The sequence below is a fragment of the Necator americanus genome, chromosome V, assembly GCF_031761385.1.
Source record: "Necator americanus strain Aroian chromosome V, whole genome shotgun sequence".
NCBI classification, from domain to species: Eukaryota; Metazoa; Nematoda; class Chromadorea; order Rhabditida; family Ancylostomatidae; genus Necator; species Necator americanus.
In genome coordinates this window covers 558,613-579,776 of record NC_087375.1, presented here as the reverse complement: position 1 = coordinate 579,776, position 21,164 = coordinate 558,613, and the positions used below count along the sequence as shown (strand labels likewise).

At 36.9% G+C, this 21,164-nt stretch overlaps 2 protein-coding genes across 2 annotated transcripts; one reads left to right on the top strand and one right to left on the bottom strand.

Annotated features, from left to right (window-relative positions):
* Nucleotides 1-337: 337 nt before the first annotated feature.
* On the top strand, nucleotides 338-21,142 carry RB195_012582 (uncharacterized protein; the record flags this gene model as incomplete). The annotated part of the gene is made up of 4 exons (XM_064202016.1): nucleotides 338-348; nucleotides 471-613; nucleotides 2,066-2,166; nucleotides 21,122-21,142. The coding sequence occupies 4 exons, from the start codon at nucleotides 338-340 to the stop codon at nucleotides 21,140-21,142; spliced, it is 276 nt and encodes a 91-aa protein (XP_064057897.1).
* Nucleotides 16,247-17,338, bottom strand: RB195_012583 (uncharacterized protein; the record flags this gene model as incomplete). Its single annotated transcript, XM_064202017.1, has 2 exons — nucleotides 16,247-16,500; nucleotides 17,278-17,338. 2 exons carry the CDS (start codon nucleotides 17,336-17,338, stop codon nucleotides 16,247-16,249), a joined length of 315 nt encoding a protein of 104 aa, XP_064057898.1.
* Nucleotides 21,143-21,164: the final 22 nt, after the last annotated feature.

Here is a 21,164-nt window from a genome sequence, read left to right as displayed (position 1 = left end):
CAATATATGCAGCGAAATATCATTTTACATTAATTTTAGTGCCACGTTCATGCATCTCCTCGGATGTCCTTTTACCATTGGCAGCAAGAATTTCTAATGTTTTTCAGCTTATCGAATGGAATTTTTTATCTTTCTGTCAGCCATTTTTGGGCCTTTTATGGACCTTATCGATCCTTTCCAGTTATTTTTCGTTTATTTCTGATTAAATGGCATAAAACGGGTGGAACTTATAGATCCGGCATCAATGTAGGGACTTTTTTTGAAATGTGAAGAGAACGAATTCTTATTGTTATGCAGTTATGAAATAATCGTTGTGACAGTTAAGAATAGGAATGGGATGGAATTGAGGTGAATGGAAAGATCTTTCTGGATCTGAGATCGCTTCAGGGTTCAGGAGGGGTCTCTATGAAAGATATATGTGTGCGCAGAAGACTCTGTAGTTCTCTGTAGCTGAAATGAGTTACTTCCAGTGTTGAAGCGAATAGGTGGAATGGAGGATTAGCTTTGACTCATTTGCATACGTATGTTGGTGCATTGGACAGTATTGGTGCCGCTTTGAACGCTCTTGAAGTCCCTGAGTTAAGTCAACTCAGGGACTCAGTAGGAGGATCAGGTGAGTTAAGTTCCTTGCTAGGATTTCGTGGAATTTCAACGAATTATTGCCGCATTGACTCCGAATGATAATGCTGACGTTAATTAGTGATTACGCGAAAGTATACAAAAGAGATTTTTGAGAAAAGTCAATTTTATTCATCATTTCCCGTACTCAGAACTCTGACGAACCGACAAAAGCGTAGGCAGACCGTGAAGGATTGGAGACGCTTCAAACGACGACTTAGTGCATGATGGGCACCACCGAGGCGGAAATTGCCTCGAAAAGAGTCTCACCGGCAGAGCGGCGGCGATGACGTGAATCCGTCAACAAACAGCCAACTCACACCGACGACATGAGGTGTCTAAGTGTTCAGTGCGCTTCAACGTAGTCCCGGATTTTGAAGGGAAGCTTTCATTGGAGGCGGAGGAACCGTTCCTGTTCTTAACGCCAGCGCTTTCCCCTGAGGATCTCATCCACTCCAAGGATATTTACTCTTTGGATTCCATTATTTGGCGGGAGTTTTGTTGTCAATCACGAAGTGAATTTATTGGAAGCGGCCAGCAACTGTGATTGATTATCCTTTCTTTCACTCCACTTCAATATTCCCTCTTTACTCAATTTTTTTTTAAAAATCGCATGGGTCTCTCATTAAATTTCCGGAAGCTAGGTGATAGTTTTGACCAAAAAAACCGTTAAGCATCGTAGATAATCCTGGAAAAATAGCAAAAAAGGGATTTTTTGTACCAGCCATTACTTAAGGTGAGTGCATTTAAGTAGGCTTTCCTGTAATACGGTAATCCGTCCAAACAGAGTGTTGCTACAAAGTTTTGCATTGAGCCTCATTTCTTCTATGATATTCCTTATTATCCACCCTTCTACTATCATTTTCATAGATTTTTTTCTAAATGTTGCTTTTTCTGGATTTATCTTACGTGAGTTCAGTTGACACATTTCAATTGATGAATTCTATATGATCTCCTGATGGTAAAAAAATACTCGAATTTTATTGTTGAATGCAAAAAATGGGATTTCAATTTCCTTTAGGTATTTGCAAAGACGCATCCATGGAAATTCGATCTAAGCAGGATACTCATACATCCTTTCAGGCATTTAAGGAGAGTATGATAGAAATTTTCTCTTCACATTTCACCTCTTCCTGCCTTGATTATCAAATTCTCTTGAAAATAATAATTCTCGAACACTTCTCTTCTAGCTTCGGCTCTGTAAGGAAATTTTCCGACTTACTTCTTTTAATTTTCCCTTTTTTTTCCTTTGTCTCGCCTTCAGGATCTTATTTCAGGGCAACATCTTATTCAAGTGATATTCTTCTTATTCACGATCAGCCATCATTTTCCTCCCTCAATATAAATTCATCCGGATTTTGATTTTATTTCCTTTTTTTCCGTTTCGTTGTCTATCGTAGTGATAACGTCAGAGATATACATAGTAAGTGAGAATTCTGCATTTCAGGATCGTGTGTTCTTGTCACTAAGGAAACGGCCCGTGCGTCTCTGACTGACATCTGTGAATGGAACCAGATTGTACAAGCGAATGCTTGCCACTTCGCTTCGGTGAGTTTCGTATCAGTTCATTTCAAATGAACTTTAAATAACTGGTCGAATTTTGAAAAATCTTGAAAATCCCTCTTTTCTTATTTTTATCCGTCCCCTCTAAGCGTTGTATGTGAATGTTGGTCTCCGAGAACAATTTAAAGCCGTTTAATTCACGTAAAACGCCAATGTAGTTCCTCTTTTTTTCTTTCGTATTCCTTTTTTTCCTCACTCCCATATCTCATCTGACTGCAAATACATATATGACTTGTTCAGCTTACTTTTAATTATTCCGTGATTTTCCGAGAGAGTGAGAGAGAGGGGGACACGTATTCTCATTAACTATCCGTATGGATTACATATATAGCCGACGGGATACTTATTAGCAACTGTCTTTCAAGGCAAATTGTAGGCTGTAATCATCGAATAAATGCTGGCCACGTCCAACCACAAATAAGAACCTGCGCTTGTACGCATTTCTAATGTACCACTCAGTATCCACTAAAAATAGGAATAGGAAGAAGTGCGAAAGACTTCCCTTGAATCTTGACATAGAGATTGCAACTTGTCGATAGTCGAATTTACGCCGAAACGTTAGCCGTAATAAAGTTTGTTAATAATCTTGGCTGTTGCTTAAATTTCGCTATCGACAAGGAATAAGAAGAATTAATTGCACAATTGTGTAAATAAGTATTGATTACTATTCACTATACTCTACTATTCACCGCCCGAACTTTGCATTAGTTTCTTTCGTATGCTTGACAAAATTTTGTGTACGTGTTTCCCTTTAGTTTGTTCTTTTTTCCCTTAAAAAATTATGTAAATTTTTTTTTGTTCCTGGTTATTTGTAAGATTTTTTTCTAGGGCGTTTTCGCATTCAAACTTTATTTTTTAAAAAGAGAATGCTTTTTCCCCGAAGATCCGGGATTGAAAAATTGCTCTTCAGATGGATTAATTTGGTTATTTTGTGGATTTGGCCACTGATAACAAAAGCGCCTACGTCGTTAACTGGAAAAATATGTGAAAAATTATTGTTTCTTCAATTTATAAAAAAATTCTATTTTCTTAATTTTTTCTGATATAATTAATTATCTGATCCAAATGATTACTACTAATAATAATAGTAATAGTAATAGTAGTACTAGTAATAATAATAATAATAAGAATAATAATAATGATAATAATAACAATAATAATAATATACCTAATAATATGTATAATAATAATAATAATAATTTAACAATATTAACAACCTACAATAATATATACCTTAACTGTGCAATCGACCGACACTAGTCGATAAACTTGATAACTGGTTAAGTAATTTTGCTACGTAAGCTTTATTCTGGAACTTTTTGGGTTTTGTCGGGCCGGAAAGAATTTGTCAAAAATATATGCAACGGTTGTATTGTGATATTTCCCGTCCATTTTTGTCTCAGCACTCGTTGTCGGACGTTTAGGTGATCAAATCCACAATCTGTCACAATTGGCTATTTTACTCGAATAAATATCTACTTTTTCCTATTTCATGAGATCGAATCGACTATTTCTCAGTTGTAGTTAAATTAAAATTTAGTTGAGAAAAATACGTATTCTAGTCGTGCCAAATGTACACAGCCGTCTAACTGTGAAATAGAAAAAAGAAAAAAAAGCCGTAGGGAATTATCCAACCCCACATTCCTAAAAAAAAAACTCCCTATGGAGATTGTCTTACCTGCTTCGGCTCTTTTCTTTCTCAAAATGCCTCTTTTTTCTCGTTTCTAAGATCATACTCAAATTTCTGTAACTGAATTTGTAACTGAACAACTACTTAAAGTCCATCTAACTTTCCTATAATGAAACCTTTCCTCCATGAGTTTTCACATGCACCGATTAGGAGTGAAAATTTGAAAGCATTAATTTTTCTGTTTCTGTGCAATTTTTCTTGTGCCCAACAAAACCAAAACTTCTAAAATTTGTTATTATTGCCTTTTCACTTGATATTCTCAAAAATTTAAAATTTTCAAAGATTATATTTTTTAAAAACTTAGGAAATTAGAAATTAATTCCTAAAAAAATAATTTGTTTTGCTATAAATCTAAAAATTTCAGTTTCTACCGTTCTAGGTGCTGCTTTTTTGTCATTTTATGAATGTTTTGTTCTATTTCGTAAATCATAAATATGTACATGGATGTCGTAAATTTCCAGCTAATTTTTACAGCAGATTCCTACAATTTGTTCGATGAAAAATTAAGAGGAAGGCAGCAAATGGCTGGAAATAATCACTGCATAAATTGAATTGAAGCAAATATTCGGATATTCTTCGGATGTTCAGATATATTTACTTTTTAGAGAGCATAAATCTTTTCTGGACAGAGCGGAAATTATAATTTCTCCCGCGTGTTGTGCTTTGCGGGACGAGATAAGTGCTGTTCATGAACTAAACCCAACAGATCTTCAATCCTGCACTTCTTTACCCGTGAATAAGGGAATTTTTCGAAGGCCAAATTTTCCGAATATGTCTGGATTGCGGTGCGGGTACTGAAGTAAGAATTTTATGACTGGGAGTAGTCAAATCTGTAACCGTTCAAAGAGCTTCTAAAATCCGAGATTCCAGACGAATTCAAGTAGTTTCAAGTGCTTATATACCTCAGGAAAACATCAATTAGTGTAGTATTGAGCGTCAGAAGAGAGACTAACTATTTGTACCCGAGAAGTAATCGTTGCCTACGGAGATGTAGCGAGGTATCGTTACGTTGCCTTGCGACCCACACAAGTACACGCACTTCCAATGCCCTTTTAAGCGCTGCGCTTAAGTAATCGGCTAATAACTTTCCGGATTTCAAGCACACACCGCTGACGCATTAAGGGGACCCAGCTCAGCATCCGTACAACGACAACAAAAATCCACTCGTGGCACAGTGATTTCCTTCAATTTCACATCGTTAGCATTTGTGAGGACGAAGCTTTTCCAGAATTTGTTTACGAGCTTAAGACGGTTCACGCCTAACACTTCCTGCTCACTTGAATTTTACTACATGTTCGTTAAGCTCAGCAAGGATCAGCGACTGAGTTATACGTGAGGGGGACGACGGGTCCGCTTCTAGCTGGACCCATGATGACTGCACCCCCGATGCCGGCGGCCTAATGAATTGGCATGAATGGAACTTTGCTGCATCCGAGTATTCAATCGGATGAGATCTCTAATCTTTGCACAAGGCACAATACGAGAGAAAAAGGGGAGGGTGTGATTAGCGGAAAAATGGGACCGATCCTATAATTTTATACTTTTCTATGGTGTCCTGGTTAGTGTTCTATTGCACGCGAGAAACCCTCGAATCCTTGAAATAATCAAAAACCGCTAGAAATAACCTCCAACATTGTGAATTTTGTTTGTTTTATGTTTTTTTCCTTGGTTTTTTAAGGAAAAATTTCGGTTTGCAATACTTTTGAAATAGTTGATCCCTCCTGAAGTATGTAGAGGGCTCAGAAAAATCTGCTGTGTTCGTTTTCTCTTCGAAATAAAGTGGAATAGTTTTTTAAAGAAAATATTTTTATTAGTAGTGCGGTTATTCTGAATATTAGTGACGTTTTGCCATTCAATGAGACACCGTATCCATAAAATGAAGATGATTTTTGTTTAAGAGTTGAAAGTAACCTGAGTAAAACTGACAACGATTTTTAGTGCCTCTAATATTCTTTATCTTGACTCTTATCCCTAAAGAGATTTCTTTCGGATTTTTATTCTTGTGGTTGGCCCTGTGTACGTCCGTAAAAATTTCCTAAGGCCTCAGGATCAACTAGAATAATTCATTGAGAGAAATTTCCACGACCTCATATCCGAAATTGATAGAAGAATCCTGATCCTGAGTTCAAGATGTCCACGAAGAAGTGTAGTGAACCTTGGATCCGCAGAGTTTTAGTGTCACTCTGAGAAAACATGACAGAGCACAATCTCCTTCTGAGTTTATTTCGACACTTACTAACTTTAACTGTAACTGTAGCTGTAATTTTTTTTCATCGTAAGAAGTCACCAAATTCCATTTCATTCTATAAAAATGAGTTTCGAATGAAAGTTCTCGGAACAATCACCTGCTCTTCTACGGATGAATATATTAACGAAATATACCTGATAATGGCTTAACGAAATATCAGGTATATTTCGTTAAGCCATTAATCCATGGTAGAGATTAATCCTACGATACTCATTTGATTTTCGATCTTTTTATTCCCATTTGTAGAAAGCTCCGCGTCACAATGTTCACTCAAAAAAGCTCTTTTTTCTTCAAAAGAAAAAGAGCCTTGTTTTCTCGTACTCCTTTCTTCACTCCTTCCAGAAGCACAGAGGTTCTACGCAAACATTTACCACTGGAAAAAGGTTTTTTTTATCGACACAAAAAAAAAAATCCCTCGGCATGGATGAAAGTTATGTTTTGTTTGAGTGGCACTGAAAAATAATGATCCAGGGACTCGAGGATCCCAATATTTTGCAGTATTTTCTGATTTTATTAGATTTTCCACAATTTGCTGCTAACTGCTGCGGAAAGTGATTTTTTTAATTTGAAAAATCTGCCTTCCTCGAAAGCTTCTTTACGGCAGATCACTTGTTTACAATTAAAATTTTTAAGCTCTTCACCAATTTTTCCCAATTTTATTCTAGCTTTGTTTCAAAATTTATTTTCTCAATATTCGTAATCGAATGAACATTTTATCATTGCGAGATATATTAGACGGACGTGTATATCCCAAGGTTAATTGTGGCAGCGCATAAGCCAGTGAAAATTGTATTATCGGGATTTCTTTTGTGTATCAGCATAGCATAGTCGGTACTTATGTCGTTCTTTTTCCTGAAAAACTCATTTTTAGATCAGTAACATTTTGCCGGTTTTTTTCTCAATCAATTCAAGCATTTGATGCTCATCTACAAAATGCTTTCAGTGAAACTCCTGTTCCTGTCCCACTCTCCTTTCGAAAACAAGTTTTAATAGCAGCAATGCTGCGGATAAGATTTTTTCTAAGTACTTTCTGCAGATTTCAGTGAGAGTTCTGCATATAAGAACTCACATTCAACTTATTTGCACCCGATCCACAAACAATTTCAAAAAAGGTCGTCATCCTATCTTGAACGAGGCTTTTTTCTTCTCTAGAGGGCACCTGTAACTGGATATGAGGCGAAGAACTGAAAGAAACTACTTACTTTTTCCCAAACCATCCATCCATGCGCAGCCCTCAACCAGCAATGAATTTTTGCAGACCTTTTCCACCTTTATTTCGCCCCAATTTTTAAAAGTACTCAGTAAAAAACAGCTGATATTATTTTCAGTCAAGAAAAACTACTTTTCTTATCTATCCTCTCATTTACATTGGAGCTGAAAGCTATTCTCAAACATGAGGTCAAAACAATTGTGTAACAAAAATTTGCAATTAATGAAAATAAGATCTTTAGAAATGAGAATAGAAAACAAAAATAAGATAAGACCCAAAATTCTTGCAATATACAATTGTTCTTTCTTCGACGACCATAATGCTAAATCAAAATTTTGCACCCGAACCTTCAGGGAAGGAAATGGTTCTCTAAACTGTGTAAAAGTTAATAATTTTACAGGATTATTCACACTTCTTTCTTTACATTTTTGTTAAATAATTTCTACTCAAAAATTTGACTTTATCATCACTTCACGACAATCTTTAGCTCATTGTTGTTAACCAGGTTTTTTGCTTGCGGTTCGCGTTCTTCTTGATTTTTTAAAAAAGAAAATTAACAATTTTTTTAGTTTTTGCGAAATAGCTAACATTATCTAGGAATTCTGAATTTACTCTGTTCTATTGAGTATAACTGAAATTCATGTCGTTTCTACGTGAGTCGATTTAAAATTTTTAAATTAAAAACCATTTCCATTCTATGGATCCAAAGTTAGAAACTTCTTCATCGAACATCACATAGTGATGGTGATCACGTCCATTTATGGAGAATTGACGTATATTAAGCGATTTGTTGTATTTTAAACTGACGAAAAACCTATAATGTTTCCCAGTATTAGTTATATTTGGAGTGAGCAGAACTATTCTTCTAGTAACTGAAAATTAGGTCTCAACATGTGAGAAGTGGGCTACGTTGTGATACAAGTTCGTAGTTTTTTTTTGTTTTTGTTGTTAATATTTCTATTTCCATGGAGCATTAAGATTTAAAAAAAATTAAATGGATCATAATGCCTTGTTAGCCGATTGCGTATTTTTCTTTTTTATTCTTAGCTGTTGTTGACGAAGAATCAGGATGTCAGAGCTGCTGATTTTTGTCACAGGGAAAATAAAATCCACTTTGAGTTAGGATATTCTACTCAAGTTCAGACGTTATTCAGGAAGGCGATTAAAACAAGCGTGCAGAGAAAGAAGATCAGTAGATATTTCTTTAAATAATTCTTCAATTAAGAAACTAAATAAAGAAAATATATAAATAAAGAAGAGGGAAGGAAGAAGATAAAGAACAAATATAAATAAAAAAATAATTAAGCCTCTGAACAAGAGAACTAAAACATTAATAAAAATGAGATTTCTGTAACTTTCTATCTGTTTCTACCTAATACGCGGAATTACGGTTTTTTCTCGTTAGTGGAGCTGTTTCTGGCCAGCAGTCGGGTTTCATACCTCCTCGATGCTTTGAAGAAATTTTTTACGTTGTTATTAGAGTATGGGAAAAATCAATAATTTTGTTCTCAGAAGAATTTTAAAGGAGATCTAAATTTTCTTCCCTCATGTCACTCACAATGATGCTTGGAAATGTCCGAACTTCAACACAGATGTGTTGGTTTTTATACATTAATTTGATAAGATAACGCTGAAACGCCGGAAAACTAGGATTCTGACATAGAATCGATATTTGTTTTTTTTTTCGTTCTCTGACTATATTCTATCTTATTTTTTTTCTTTTGAACAAACGCTGTAAAGACTGCTGTGCTTTTGCTATTCGTATTCGATTCAATTCGAACCGAATGCAAGGAGAGCTCTACGCGCTAATTTGAATCACTTTCAAGCAATTCTTCATCTCTTCCACTCGAGAACACAAACTGTTGCCATATTTAATCATCATCTACGAATATTGGCTGATCTTATGCGCTTATCATAGCGTTTCCGCATTAACCTCGCTAACCCTCTCATCATCATAGTGATAGCTGCACTTTTTTTCGAGGGATCCATGCATTGGTTGTGTTGTATCGGCAGTTTATTGCAGAAGTTTGTGGAGTTCCTGCTATCAACTTCTCTCTATTCTTCCTCTCTGCTTCTTCGATCTCATTGAGCTTCCAGCAATCGCTGCCGACGATCTCTTACCCTATCATATTTCCTTTTCAAATACGACAATGCAAATATATCGCACACTCGCACTTTTAGTGTCGTCGTCGCCGAGTCTGCTAGCGACCGACGCATTTTGCGTAATGTTAGAAGTCGGCCTTCTTCCTTTTCTTTTTTTTTCTTTTCTCTTTTGCGCTACTAAAGTACTGCTGTCATTCACATTACTACAAAGTCGAGTAAATCACAGGAAACTGCCTTCTGAATTGTCGGAAAGCGTCACCAAGACAAATCGACGCCATCTATTTCCTTCGTTCGCTCCTTAGGCGAACTTTCGGAGTGTTCGCTAACTAGCACCTTAAACATAAGTGCGACTTTGCTTTAGCAGTTAAGCTGTCAAATGTACTTTTCTGCCGTTTACTTAAGCGGATTTAGGTTTTTTTTTTCAGCAATTTGTTTCAAAGTTGCTCCATTGGCTTTAGAAGCTCTTTCATTGGACGGTATATCTCCCTTAATTTGAAATTTTTAAGTACAATCCTTAAGGTTAAGTGAGTATGATGCAAGATGGTAAGAGTTTCCCTACAACGTTCAACGGTTCGAAACCGCCGAAAGGTAATCATACGTTCATTTTATTTGAGGTCGATGAATTTGTGCTGGATTTTTCTCTAAAGATAAGGATCTGATGAAGGGACTAGCTCGCACAAATCAATGTATATCCGTCACGCTCACAAACCTCTGTCATTTTGGGACCGAAGTTGAATCCGTTGGGACAAACCAAGGGATTGCTCAACGACAGCAACCTTATTTCTGTTTTAAAACTTAATGTGAGTCGAATAATAATAATTTAAAAAAAGCCAAAACCGAGCGATTTAAGTTCGCTATTCCAAGTTTTCAAAAAAAAAACCACTCAAGCAGTTTTTTGAAGGTTTTTACGTGATGATCTGTGAAACCTTCCTAGATGGCACCACTGAAAAGTTGCTGACAATCCAGAATAGAATGTAATCAGCAATTTTTCTTGATTCTAGTTTTTGAGCGTTACACAGCATACAATCAACATCATCAGTGTATTTTTCACGTGTATTTGTTATGGGTTCGGTTTATACCTCCATACAGAATCTCTTCATACATCGTTATTGTATCGTCAACATCATACCTCGTTACTGTGTCCACCCTAAGCCTTGAAACAAAATCTTGCATAGATAGCTTTGATATGGGGCGCGTTTAGTCCAGTCGGTAAGAGGTTCTGCTGTGTCTGCGCAGTCGATGGGAGGTTCGAATCCGCCTTAGTCCCAACCAAGGCCTTGACACATCGGCTAGCCCCCGCAGCTCGGTGTATAGGCCAGTTACACGTTCGTAAACCACGAACGATTCTAAATTGAAGTGAACGTGGTGGTGCAGGTCCCAAGCGGATTGCTTAACGCAGGCACTTTATCCTTTTATGCTTCCGCTCATCAATAGTTCAGTACTATTGCACCTGCAACTTTTTCCCGTCACGACCAACCATGTAAAATTAGTAGGAGTGCTGATGTCACGTATGGATTCGCGTAGATTCGGGAGAATGGAAGAGTTGGGAAGTAAGCGATTTTCTGGGCTGCATGTGAATCAACTTAGGCCTTTAGTGCTGCGAATTTTTGTACCTTTTAAAGAGGAAGTCACCAAATTCTAACAAATTTCAAAATAACTAAAATTCTTAAAACTTTTTTTTAGAAAATTCTAAAAAATAATTCTAAAAGTTTCTAAAGTTCCAAAAAAATTCTAAAAATTCTAAAAAAAAAATCTAAAAATTTAAAAAATGTAAGAACAAAAAATCTTGAGTTTTTTCCACACTTCTAAGCGTTAACGTGTTCTACAGCAGCATTGTGCTATCGTCATCTACGTTCAACTCCTGAAATTCGTTGTCTCTCACCGATAAACTTCCTTTACAAGTAGCAGCCATTCGCTTTTCGTCCGGCAGCTTCGTTTGAAAACAAGCGGGGATGGATTTTTTCGTGACAATAACAGTTTCACGAATTTCACGAGGAAACGAGGAAGGAAAATCTTCCGCCGTCCGACGAACAACTGAGCCACACACCACTATGTATCTTGTTGTTTCACCTCATTAGCCTCTGTGGAACTCATTTACATGTCATTCATTCATCAATGCCTCCACTTGTTGAAATGTTTTTCATGTACATATCTCTTAATCTTCAGAGAAATGATCAAAAATTACTTCATTGGATTGCGTGACTCTTTTCCGGACTAATCTATTCCAAGTATAAGTCACTGAAAATGCTGGAAGAGTTCTTTACTGAGTTTTACGATTGTCTCGATGCCTCTATTTCTGCTGTATTAGTTTGCTCATGGTTTTCTTACGATTTTCCCATTCCCTGATTCAAGTTTTTCAAGTTAGGATTCAAGATTCAGATTTTACAAGTTTTTCGAGGCGACTTTTTTCTTTCTTAATCTCTACGGGTGTAACGCGCTGTTAAGAGATTCCATAGGTCTACGCCATTGATGATTTTACGCTGTTCAAGGCTACTTAAACTTTTCATCCTTTCAGGATTCAAGGATTTCTACAGGAGTTCTCTGTGAGAAAAGGGACAGTGACGTAACATATCGTTTGATATCCATAGGTCCTTCTTTGAGCGTTTATTGCTCTCATGAATTTTCTAGAATAAAATCGAAAGCGCAGAGGAATCCCTTAAAGGCATCACCCCACGAATCTGAGGTGGTGCAGATTCCGGGTGGAGTATTCGTATACAGGATGGGAGACTACAGAGAGCGGGGTGATTCCGTCAATTTCTTCCTAATTGCCGTAAAAAACGGCCCGGAAGATACGGCTTCATTCGTTTTGGCGCACCATTTTGCACATGAGGTTCGATTGGAGCGCGCCAGTCTTGTGCGGCGCCGCATCTTCCGGACCGTTTTTTTACGGCAATTAGCAAGAAATGGACGGAATCACCCCCCTCTCCGTAGTCTCCCATCCCGTATACGAATACTCCACCTGAAATCTGCACCACCTCAGATTCGTGGGGTGATGCCTTTAAGGATTGATCAAAGCAACGCACTTTTTTCATTTATCCTTTATTATCCTTTCCTTACTGGTTTTAATTCGGCTCAGCCGCCAATTGGGGCACTATCGAGATATGGCAGCTTCTTGCAGTCTTTCCTGTTGTTTGATCAGTACCCCAGCTGATTTACAAAAGTTAGATTTAGGACTAAAAGCCCTCAGATTAAAGCATTTCAAAGACACACGAATTTGGCACTTTGAACTCGTCTTAAGTGAATTAAACGGAAATCCATTTTGCTTTTCAACATTGCATCTGTTACTCTTACGTAATACAAGTATATTCATACTTTGAGAACTAAAAAATAATAAGGACCTACCACCACTGCATTAAGGAAAAAGGTATTTTGTCATTTTAAGAGACATTTGAGTCCGAGCACCATTTACCGCTCGATTTATCAATATTTCTATCGAAATAAAGGAAGCCGCTGAATCTGATATTTTGCAAATCGAGCCGATTACTAGTATTCCAAAGTTTGCGTGAAAGAAATTACTCAACGAAGATTTTGGATCATTAGACGTGGTCAAAGTTCTCTACTTAAAAAAAGGATAAAGAGATAAAGCGTCCCACGTTATTCAATCGGCTTAAGATGATGCCATCACGTTCGCCTCAACTCAGAATCATTCAGTTATCATCGTGTAACTAGGCTATAGTGACTTGCGGGGGCTAGCCGATATGTCAAGTCAGTGTTTTTATCCTCGAAGACAAGTCTGGTACCAATTTATCGACCATGGAGGGTTGAAAAGCTTATCTGGCACTAGGACGGATTCGAACCTTCGATCGATCGTGCAGTTACAGCGGAACTTCTTACCGACTGCGCTACATCTGCATTTCTATATTTAAAAAAAAATAAATAAGTAATGGATTTACACAATATGCTCGAGTTTTTCTTTAACTTACCTAATTACCACTCTCTCGAAATAAATGAAGTAAAAATCTTTCTCAGGACTCCGCAAATGTTAATGCTTGCGCTTTTCACTTCTTTCAATGTACACGGCCATTAATTAGGTGCAACTTTTGCAGATTTGCGTTTCATTTTATTTCCCACGTACTTACATTTCCACTTATTCTTTCATGTGTTCAGATAACACATGAAGCAATCCTCAGTGTCATTTTTCTGTCAATTAACTTACTTGCTCCACAACTTTAATTATTCATGAAGATTTCTGTTTTTGAACAACTCTCTCTAGGATCTCTTCAAATAGAGTCACTAAGCTTCATAGAAACAATCTCAGATTTGGAAGGAAAAACGCTTTATGTTACAATAAGTAAATTAGGGATCTTCAAGGAACGTTAATATGCTTTATATTACTCTACGGATATAGATAGGGGCGTTTTTCTAAAAGCTTTATTATCCTCCCATTTTTCGCTTCTGCTTCCAGATTCTGATTTTCGTCAAGTAAAGTAAGTGTATGTCAATCTCAGGCAGGTGTTCTTATCGATGAGAAGATTCTTTATGAACGCGTTAATATGATAGTATTGATCTCAGCTCTCTATACGGATGAATAATTCGATGTGTTCCTGCGCATAACATCTCGTTGATACGCGGCATTCATTCGGATTTCTTCAATTCCCACGGGACCCGGAACGTTACGGTGACTGACATCTTTCCACCATGAAATAGCTCCGGAAAAACTGTCGCGGTCCGTAGTGATTAGGCGTTGTCCGCGGTTGGATGCAGGGCTGCTCCTTGAAGCTTCTCCCTCATTCGGTTCTGCTCTGCATGTCTGCTGCGCTGCTATCGCGCTCCCCTTCAAGTGACTCTCATCATGACATCCCGAATGAAATCCGCCCATCACATCGATCTCGAACTCTTCAGCTCAGCTCAGGTGTGAATGGATTTGTTTTTTTTTCTTTCGATGAATAGTTCTTTGAATTTTTGGTACTACACTTCTGAGCTTATTTTTTTTACTGATGTGGACTCACAGGAAGAGAACTGATTGAAGCTGCCAGTAACTCTTCAGAAGTGTTTTTCTCCGAAACCAGTTGTCGTAGAAGATGTCGCTCAACCGTGTGGATTTCGTAGTAAACACTCACTTTTTCATAACTTGCTCTTCAATTTCACATCTTTCTCTTCTCTGAATCAGAACATGGGTCTTTCAAATCATCTGAAGTGAGTTTTTTTTTCGATAGTTCTTCTGAAAGATTATTCGGATAGCAACGCGAGAGACAAAACTTGTATAGACAAAACTTCGTTCGCTGAGATGTTTTTTTTTTCTTTCAATTAAAAAATAGAGTGTACTTTAATTGCTCTCGTTTGCTGGTGCTTATAAAATATAAAAAAGATAAATAAATAAATATATTAAAAGGTATTTTTTAGTACATAACAAGTACTCTTTTTTCAACAGCGCTGTTTTATATTTGGTGGGCACCAAAAATCCAACGCAGTGATCCGCAAACAATCATTTTCAAAGTGATATTGTCTGAGAAAACAAATATGTTTTTATATTTTCCATGTTTTTTCTTCGGCACGGATATTAACGATATGAGTACGGTATGAGTTTCTGCGGTAACCTCTAATGTAGATAGAACAGAAGAACATGATCACAAGAGTAAACTCGAGCTTCCACTGCACTCAAATTCATACCAGCATTACATGATATTCTAGGAAAACGAAAATACAATAAAGATGTCATGAAAAATTATTATTTTACGTATCTCTTTCTCAGTAGGCAAAAAAGTGGAAGTAGCCGTGAATGTATTGGAGATGTTTTCATTTATTATTGTTTTTTATTTATCTATTTACAACTATCTATGTATTTTTGAACTGGGCAAGTTTGCCTTAAAAGACCCATGAGGTCGCTAACCTTCCACTGAAGAAATCCTCATTTCAAATCCATATCTCTTGTTCTGTAGTATACTAGAATAAAACTTAGGCGGAAATAATTATTTCTGTTCGATTTAAGGATTATGGATACGGTTCCAGTGTGTACGTTGTAGTGTTTCATGTGTTTTTTGGTTCCTACATCATCAACACGCGTTTCTGTCGCTGTGAGACGTAGAGACTCATTTTTCTTCGAGGTTTCCGAACTCGTATCCTGAAATCGATCCTACCGTTAGACGCACGAGTCATTTGAGCACATAATGAAGCGCGTAGCTATGTTACGTTATAGAAATTATTGCTTTTCAAAGTTGTCATAAATTTTCTGTCCCTAATTTTTCACTAGCAACGCTCGGTAAACATTGCCCATGTCTCTGTGTCTGATGGTTTTTTTTTTTCAAAACCTCTTTCGAAGTCCTTTTTCATTGAGATTTCAGAATTTTTTTTTTCAAAAGGGTTGTCCGAAATTATTGAGTTTTATTTGACCTACATGCGAGATTTTGTTTTCTACGTGGATCCTTTCAAACCATTAGGGCTTACTGATTGGAAAGAAAGCTTTACTAAATGAGGAAGTGTTCAGGAGTTCCTTAAATAGTTCTGGTACATAGCGCAACGGTAGTTGAGCGGAATATCATTAATTAAATCTTTGAACTTTGGAAAAATTTCAGCTGTATTGCACTGTTTGTGGATTGGCAGCAGATTGAATGGGATAATATTCAAATTTTTTCTGAAGAAGTCACATAAGATATTCCGAGAACATCAGAAATCCTCGTTTCAGTTCAACATTTAATTTAAACATTAGTTTAATGTATGTACATGGCGTATTTGTATCTCACATATGTTTTATTCACAATATCCATAATCATTTATTATTTGTCTGTAATAGGACAATTTTTCATCTGTTTATAATTATTTTTAAACGAGTTTCTACTAAGAAATATTATAATTCTTAGAAGTTATGTATCGGTCGTTACAAAGTGGAGAAAACTTGTATTCCTTTTTTCGTATATTGCACTATCTGGATGGTTCCTTCCTCTGGTTTAACCTCTTCCTTGGGCTTGATTTCTTCCTTAAACTTCTCTTCCTTCTTCTTCTTCTTGTCCTCTTCCTTAGGTTTCACCTCTTCCTTCGGCTTCTCTTCCTCTGGTTTCACTTCTTCCCTCGGCTTGACTTCTTCCTTAGGCTTCTCTTCCTTCTTCTTCTTCTTGTCCTCTTCCTTTCTTACTCAATTTAGCATCTCGCTCAGGACTTAACTATTTACGTGTTGTACGATGTGTCCGAGAACGATTTCTAAACGAAATGGCTATGTTTACTCTTCCAAAACTTTGTATCTTTCTAAAAATTCGAATCTTCTTATCTTTCTAAAAAAAATTTCTCTTTGTCAATACCTTTACCCTTGTGAATAATCCATCATCTATGAGGGTAACATAGAAAAATTGACTTCTATTTACGTCATGTAGTGAAATATTCAGTTGCAGCGTATTTTCCAAACGTTTTTTAATCGTCAAAAAATTATTTCTTTAACAATCAAACAAGACTTTTCTCTACTTTCTTGATATTTTCCATGCAGCTTTTCAAAATTGTCCTTTTTTTCTTTCCTTCACACTTCATTACTCAATGGAGACAACACTTTCAGCATCGTGTGCTTGTGATTAGAACTTGTACATCTCGTTTTTCCTAGGTAACTTTGATCAGATCATCCAGAAAAATTTTGATCAGAACATCCATAAAAACCTAGTCTTTAGGATCTGAATTATACTTTGTTATTTGTAGAAACTTTCCGTCTTGAATTGCATTGTTATTGGAAAAGCAGTCTATTCCCAATGATGTGAGAGATTATTTCCGTTGTGCGCAGTTTTTACTAATATAAGTACAACTAAAGTGCTATTTCAAAATAAAATTGCTTAATACCTCGTTATTGTGTGATGCAAAAGCGCCTGAGGACGAGTGAAGCCTGGAAAGGCTGAGGAGGGGGAGACACGTGCTCCACGTGAAACGTACTAATGAGTTGATGTGACGTCTTCCCGACTACAACTACTTCGACAGTGGTTTTCCCTCTCATCAACGTCGAGCAGGAGTCATCGATTTAATGCGCCCCGTGAGTGCTCGGTGAAGAGACTCTTTATCGATGCAAATTATCCATATAATATGTGAATCAGTGGCGGAGTGTGTTGTGACCCAATATAGATGTGGTTAGGGGGGAGGGAAGGGGTTCGTTTAAAATACCTGCGTCCAAGGAGTGAACGCTTTATTTATTTATTTATTTATTTATTTATTTACTCATACACATACACCAAAGTGTGTAGTGTACCTCAAAAAAGAAACATTTCTCGGAGTAAGAGCATTTTTCAAAAAATCGCCAAACTTCTTCTCAGTGGAGTCTGGCCCGGTCATTTCGGTGGCGGATAACACCTCACGCCGTATTAGATTTCCAGAAAATTGAAAACAAAGAACTAAGGATTGATGTAAGGATCTGTCTTTCCCTGGACAAATAGCCTTATTAGACTCACATCTCTAGTTACTGTCTTTATCAGCGAAAAGACAGAAGGAAATAAAGTTCTTTCCTGTTCTCTCTATTTGACACGAATTTTGATTTTTTTTAATTTTGCTGTTTTTTTTTGTTCTTTCAGTTTAATTCAATCTACTAATTTTTTTCTTCTTCTTCTGGAAGATCTTCTGGAAGAGTTTATACGAACAGCTGCCGTTTATGTACTGCCCCCTAATGGATATCGGATGCAAAAAGAGCTACTCTTAGATTATTATTACGTCAATTGACGTTATCCCAGCAAATTCCTTTTGAGTTCGCAAAGAAAGAGGAGCAATTTATCGTTCACTTGCCGTAGAAGTGCTCTTCTCTTGACTTTATGCTGTTCCTATCATTCAGTGGAACTTCAATATCCCTTTTGTTCAGCTAATCCTAAAAGTTTCGAGGATCGATTCTCTCGTTCACGTTTTTCTTCTAATCTTCTCTTGATTGGCTGGGAATAATTTTTTTGATTGGGCGTTAAATCGCATAAAAAAATACTTAAAATCACTTTTTCTACAATTTCTAGCGGGTTTTCTCGTTGCCAGAGCTCAAATTCAGACTCAAAAGCATCTTCTTCTCCACTTCCACATTTTACGGGATGTATGTATTGTTTAGAAGTTAAAAAGTGGAATTTTCCTAATTTTAAGATGGTGACACCTACATTTTGTTCACATATTTTGGAAAACTGCCCCACGTATACGTTGACTGTGCACGGTTTTTGTTTGTGACTTTCCATTTCATGGAGACGCTGCTATGTATAGTCATGCTGCTGCAAGCGCCTACATGCTAATACTGGTACGTAATAAAGTGAAAGGTTTCATATGAACGTTAGATTCACCCTCGTATTACTCTGCTGTATTACAGTACCATAAATCCTAACACCTTTGAGTATCTAGACCGCTTGTCAACAAAGTAGAGGTTTTTTCTTATTGATTTGCTTGAGCTGTGACCAAAATTGGTATTGATTATATCTATTAAAGGCATCACCCCACGAATCTGAGGTGGTACGGATTTCAGGTGGAGTGTTCGTACACGGGAGCGTAGATTAAGGAAATGGGGGTGATTCCGTCCATTTCTTCCTAATTGCCGTAAAAAACGATCCTGAAGGTACGACTTTGAGCGTTCCGGCGTGCTATTTTCTACAAGGAGTTCGATTGGAGCGCGTCAGCCTTGTGCACGCGCTACGATCCCGTATGCGAATACTCCACCTGAAATCCGTACCACCCCAGATTCATGGGGTAATGCCTTTAACGGCTAACTTTTCGGGGTTTTCACCTTCGTCAGAGCCTGGTGGAAAAATTAAAACCATTAGTGATTTATTCTCTTAAGCGCCTTATCACCTACAGAAAGCATCCAAACTGTAGAGAAACCCATGCAGCAACCCCTTAGCTAGTCCTTACCTCATTAGCTAGACTTGGTAACGCAACAGACCACCCCGTACCACAACTACGAGAAGTAAAGGTTTTTTCTGAATAAAGTAAAATTGAAATGCATTATGCTTCACAGGTTGTCAGCTGGAATTTTTTTCTGTTTTTTCTCCCAAGGTTTTCGGTGCATATTCTTCAGAACCCTAAAAATGAGGATCTATTCGCAATTTGAGCATTCAGATATCTTATTTCTACCTGGCTACTCTGGTGACATTAACTTAATTTTATTAAAAACAATTATCAGGTCCCCTTCAAGATACTCTGCTCTTGTTACTGTTCATCATTTCATTTTCTTGATCATTTCTACATGATAGCCGTCTATAGGGGAACTTCTTTCTTGAAATCTCATACATTCCCCTTTCTAGCTCTCACCCTCGCTGATCGTTCACTCATTTCCTCTTGTTGCCGCAGACAGCTTTTCCGAACAATTTTTTCTTATCATAGATGTTTATGAATGGGTATAATATGCCTTGAACAAAAACGTGCCAGAACCAATTACTGTATCCTTCTTCTTATCTTTCTGAACGAATCTGGAGCCAATTTTCAGACTACAAGGGCTGGAGATTTTTTTTTTGTTGATTTTGGGCAGTTTTGAACCATTAACAGTGCTCACGTTGCACGAACCTCTTACCATTGCACCATATTCTCCATGCACTGGTTCTTCATGAATTTGTACTGACGTTTCGCAACATTAATCTGAAAAATTTGTCAATTTTGGCTTATTTTTACTTTTTTCATGACATTGTTATCACAACCTTGAGATCCAGGGAATTGATGAGTGAAGCAAAATCACTATTTGGATAGTATGAACTAGGAATAAGCAGGAAAAAAGCAAGAAATTTGCAGCTTCTTTTATTTATTGTAGGGCTCCTGAAAAGAATTCCAGAAATCCATTAGATAGTCATCTAAATTAGCACTTTTAGCTATTAAATTCCATTTGCGCTTAGCGATTTATAGTTACGCCGAAGTACTTCCATTATTATACCGGTTTCGGTGAATTACGTCTTCTCTTTTCTTGGAATCGACACAATCCGTCACCTTGAATACATTCCTCTGAAAATCGTTTTTTACGGAACGAGAAACGAAAACCTGTTCAATTTCGATTTTTTTTACACATGGAAAAATCAGAAAAAAAGCCACTCTGTTTTTTTAAGCACAGTATTTTTAGGTATGTAGCTGATTCAGCAGCAGAAAATGAGTTTACGAATAATCTTGTTAGAATAGCGTTCAGAAATAACAAAAAGAATAGTGCTCATTAAAGTCCGGATGTTATGAAGCGGAGATGTTTGCGTGCAGAACGCATTGAAAGCTCTTCATCAAAGTAAATTGCTAGTGAAATCGCTCTGTGCCATTTTTTAAACCGTCGATAACTAACTCATATCGTTTTTTTAGCATTTATTTATTTCATTTAGTTGAAACAGTACAGATATTATTTTATTTGGAGAAAAAACCATTGCATTACTCATAATCCCTCCTTTATTTTATTTTTTCTAACTGTTTTTTCTTGGTTTTTTCCCTTGAAAATAGCGTATCTTCAAGTGCAGTTCTACACTGGGCACAAGGTTATTTCGAAGATTTCGTTTTTGAATTCCAAAGCGTTTCCAAATCCCAGACCTACCTTATCTTAAAAAGTTATCTTTTGAGACTTTGTTCTTCCTACGTTTAACTGTGAATTAAGATTCTAACTGCCCTAAAACTAATAGAAAACTCTTCACTTTCAAGCAATTCCATCAGTTCTTCAAGTATTCGCGTGACTTATTCCCATATGTCTAATCGTACCCTCGTAAAGAAGTTGTTTTCCTCATTATTCAAATCGTCTGCCCCTCCTATTCTACTTGGAACAAAGTGTGGGAATTCGGAATACGTATTATTAAGCCATTCTTGATTTCAGATGTGCTCGTCTTCAAGATGATATAATGCCGTCGCGATGCCTT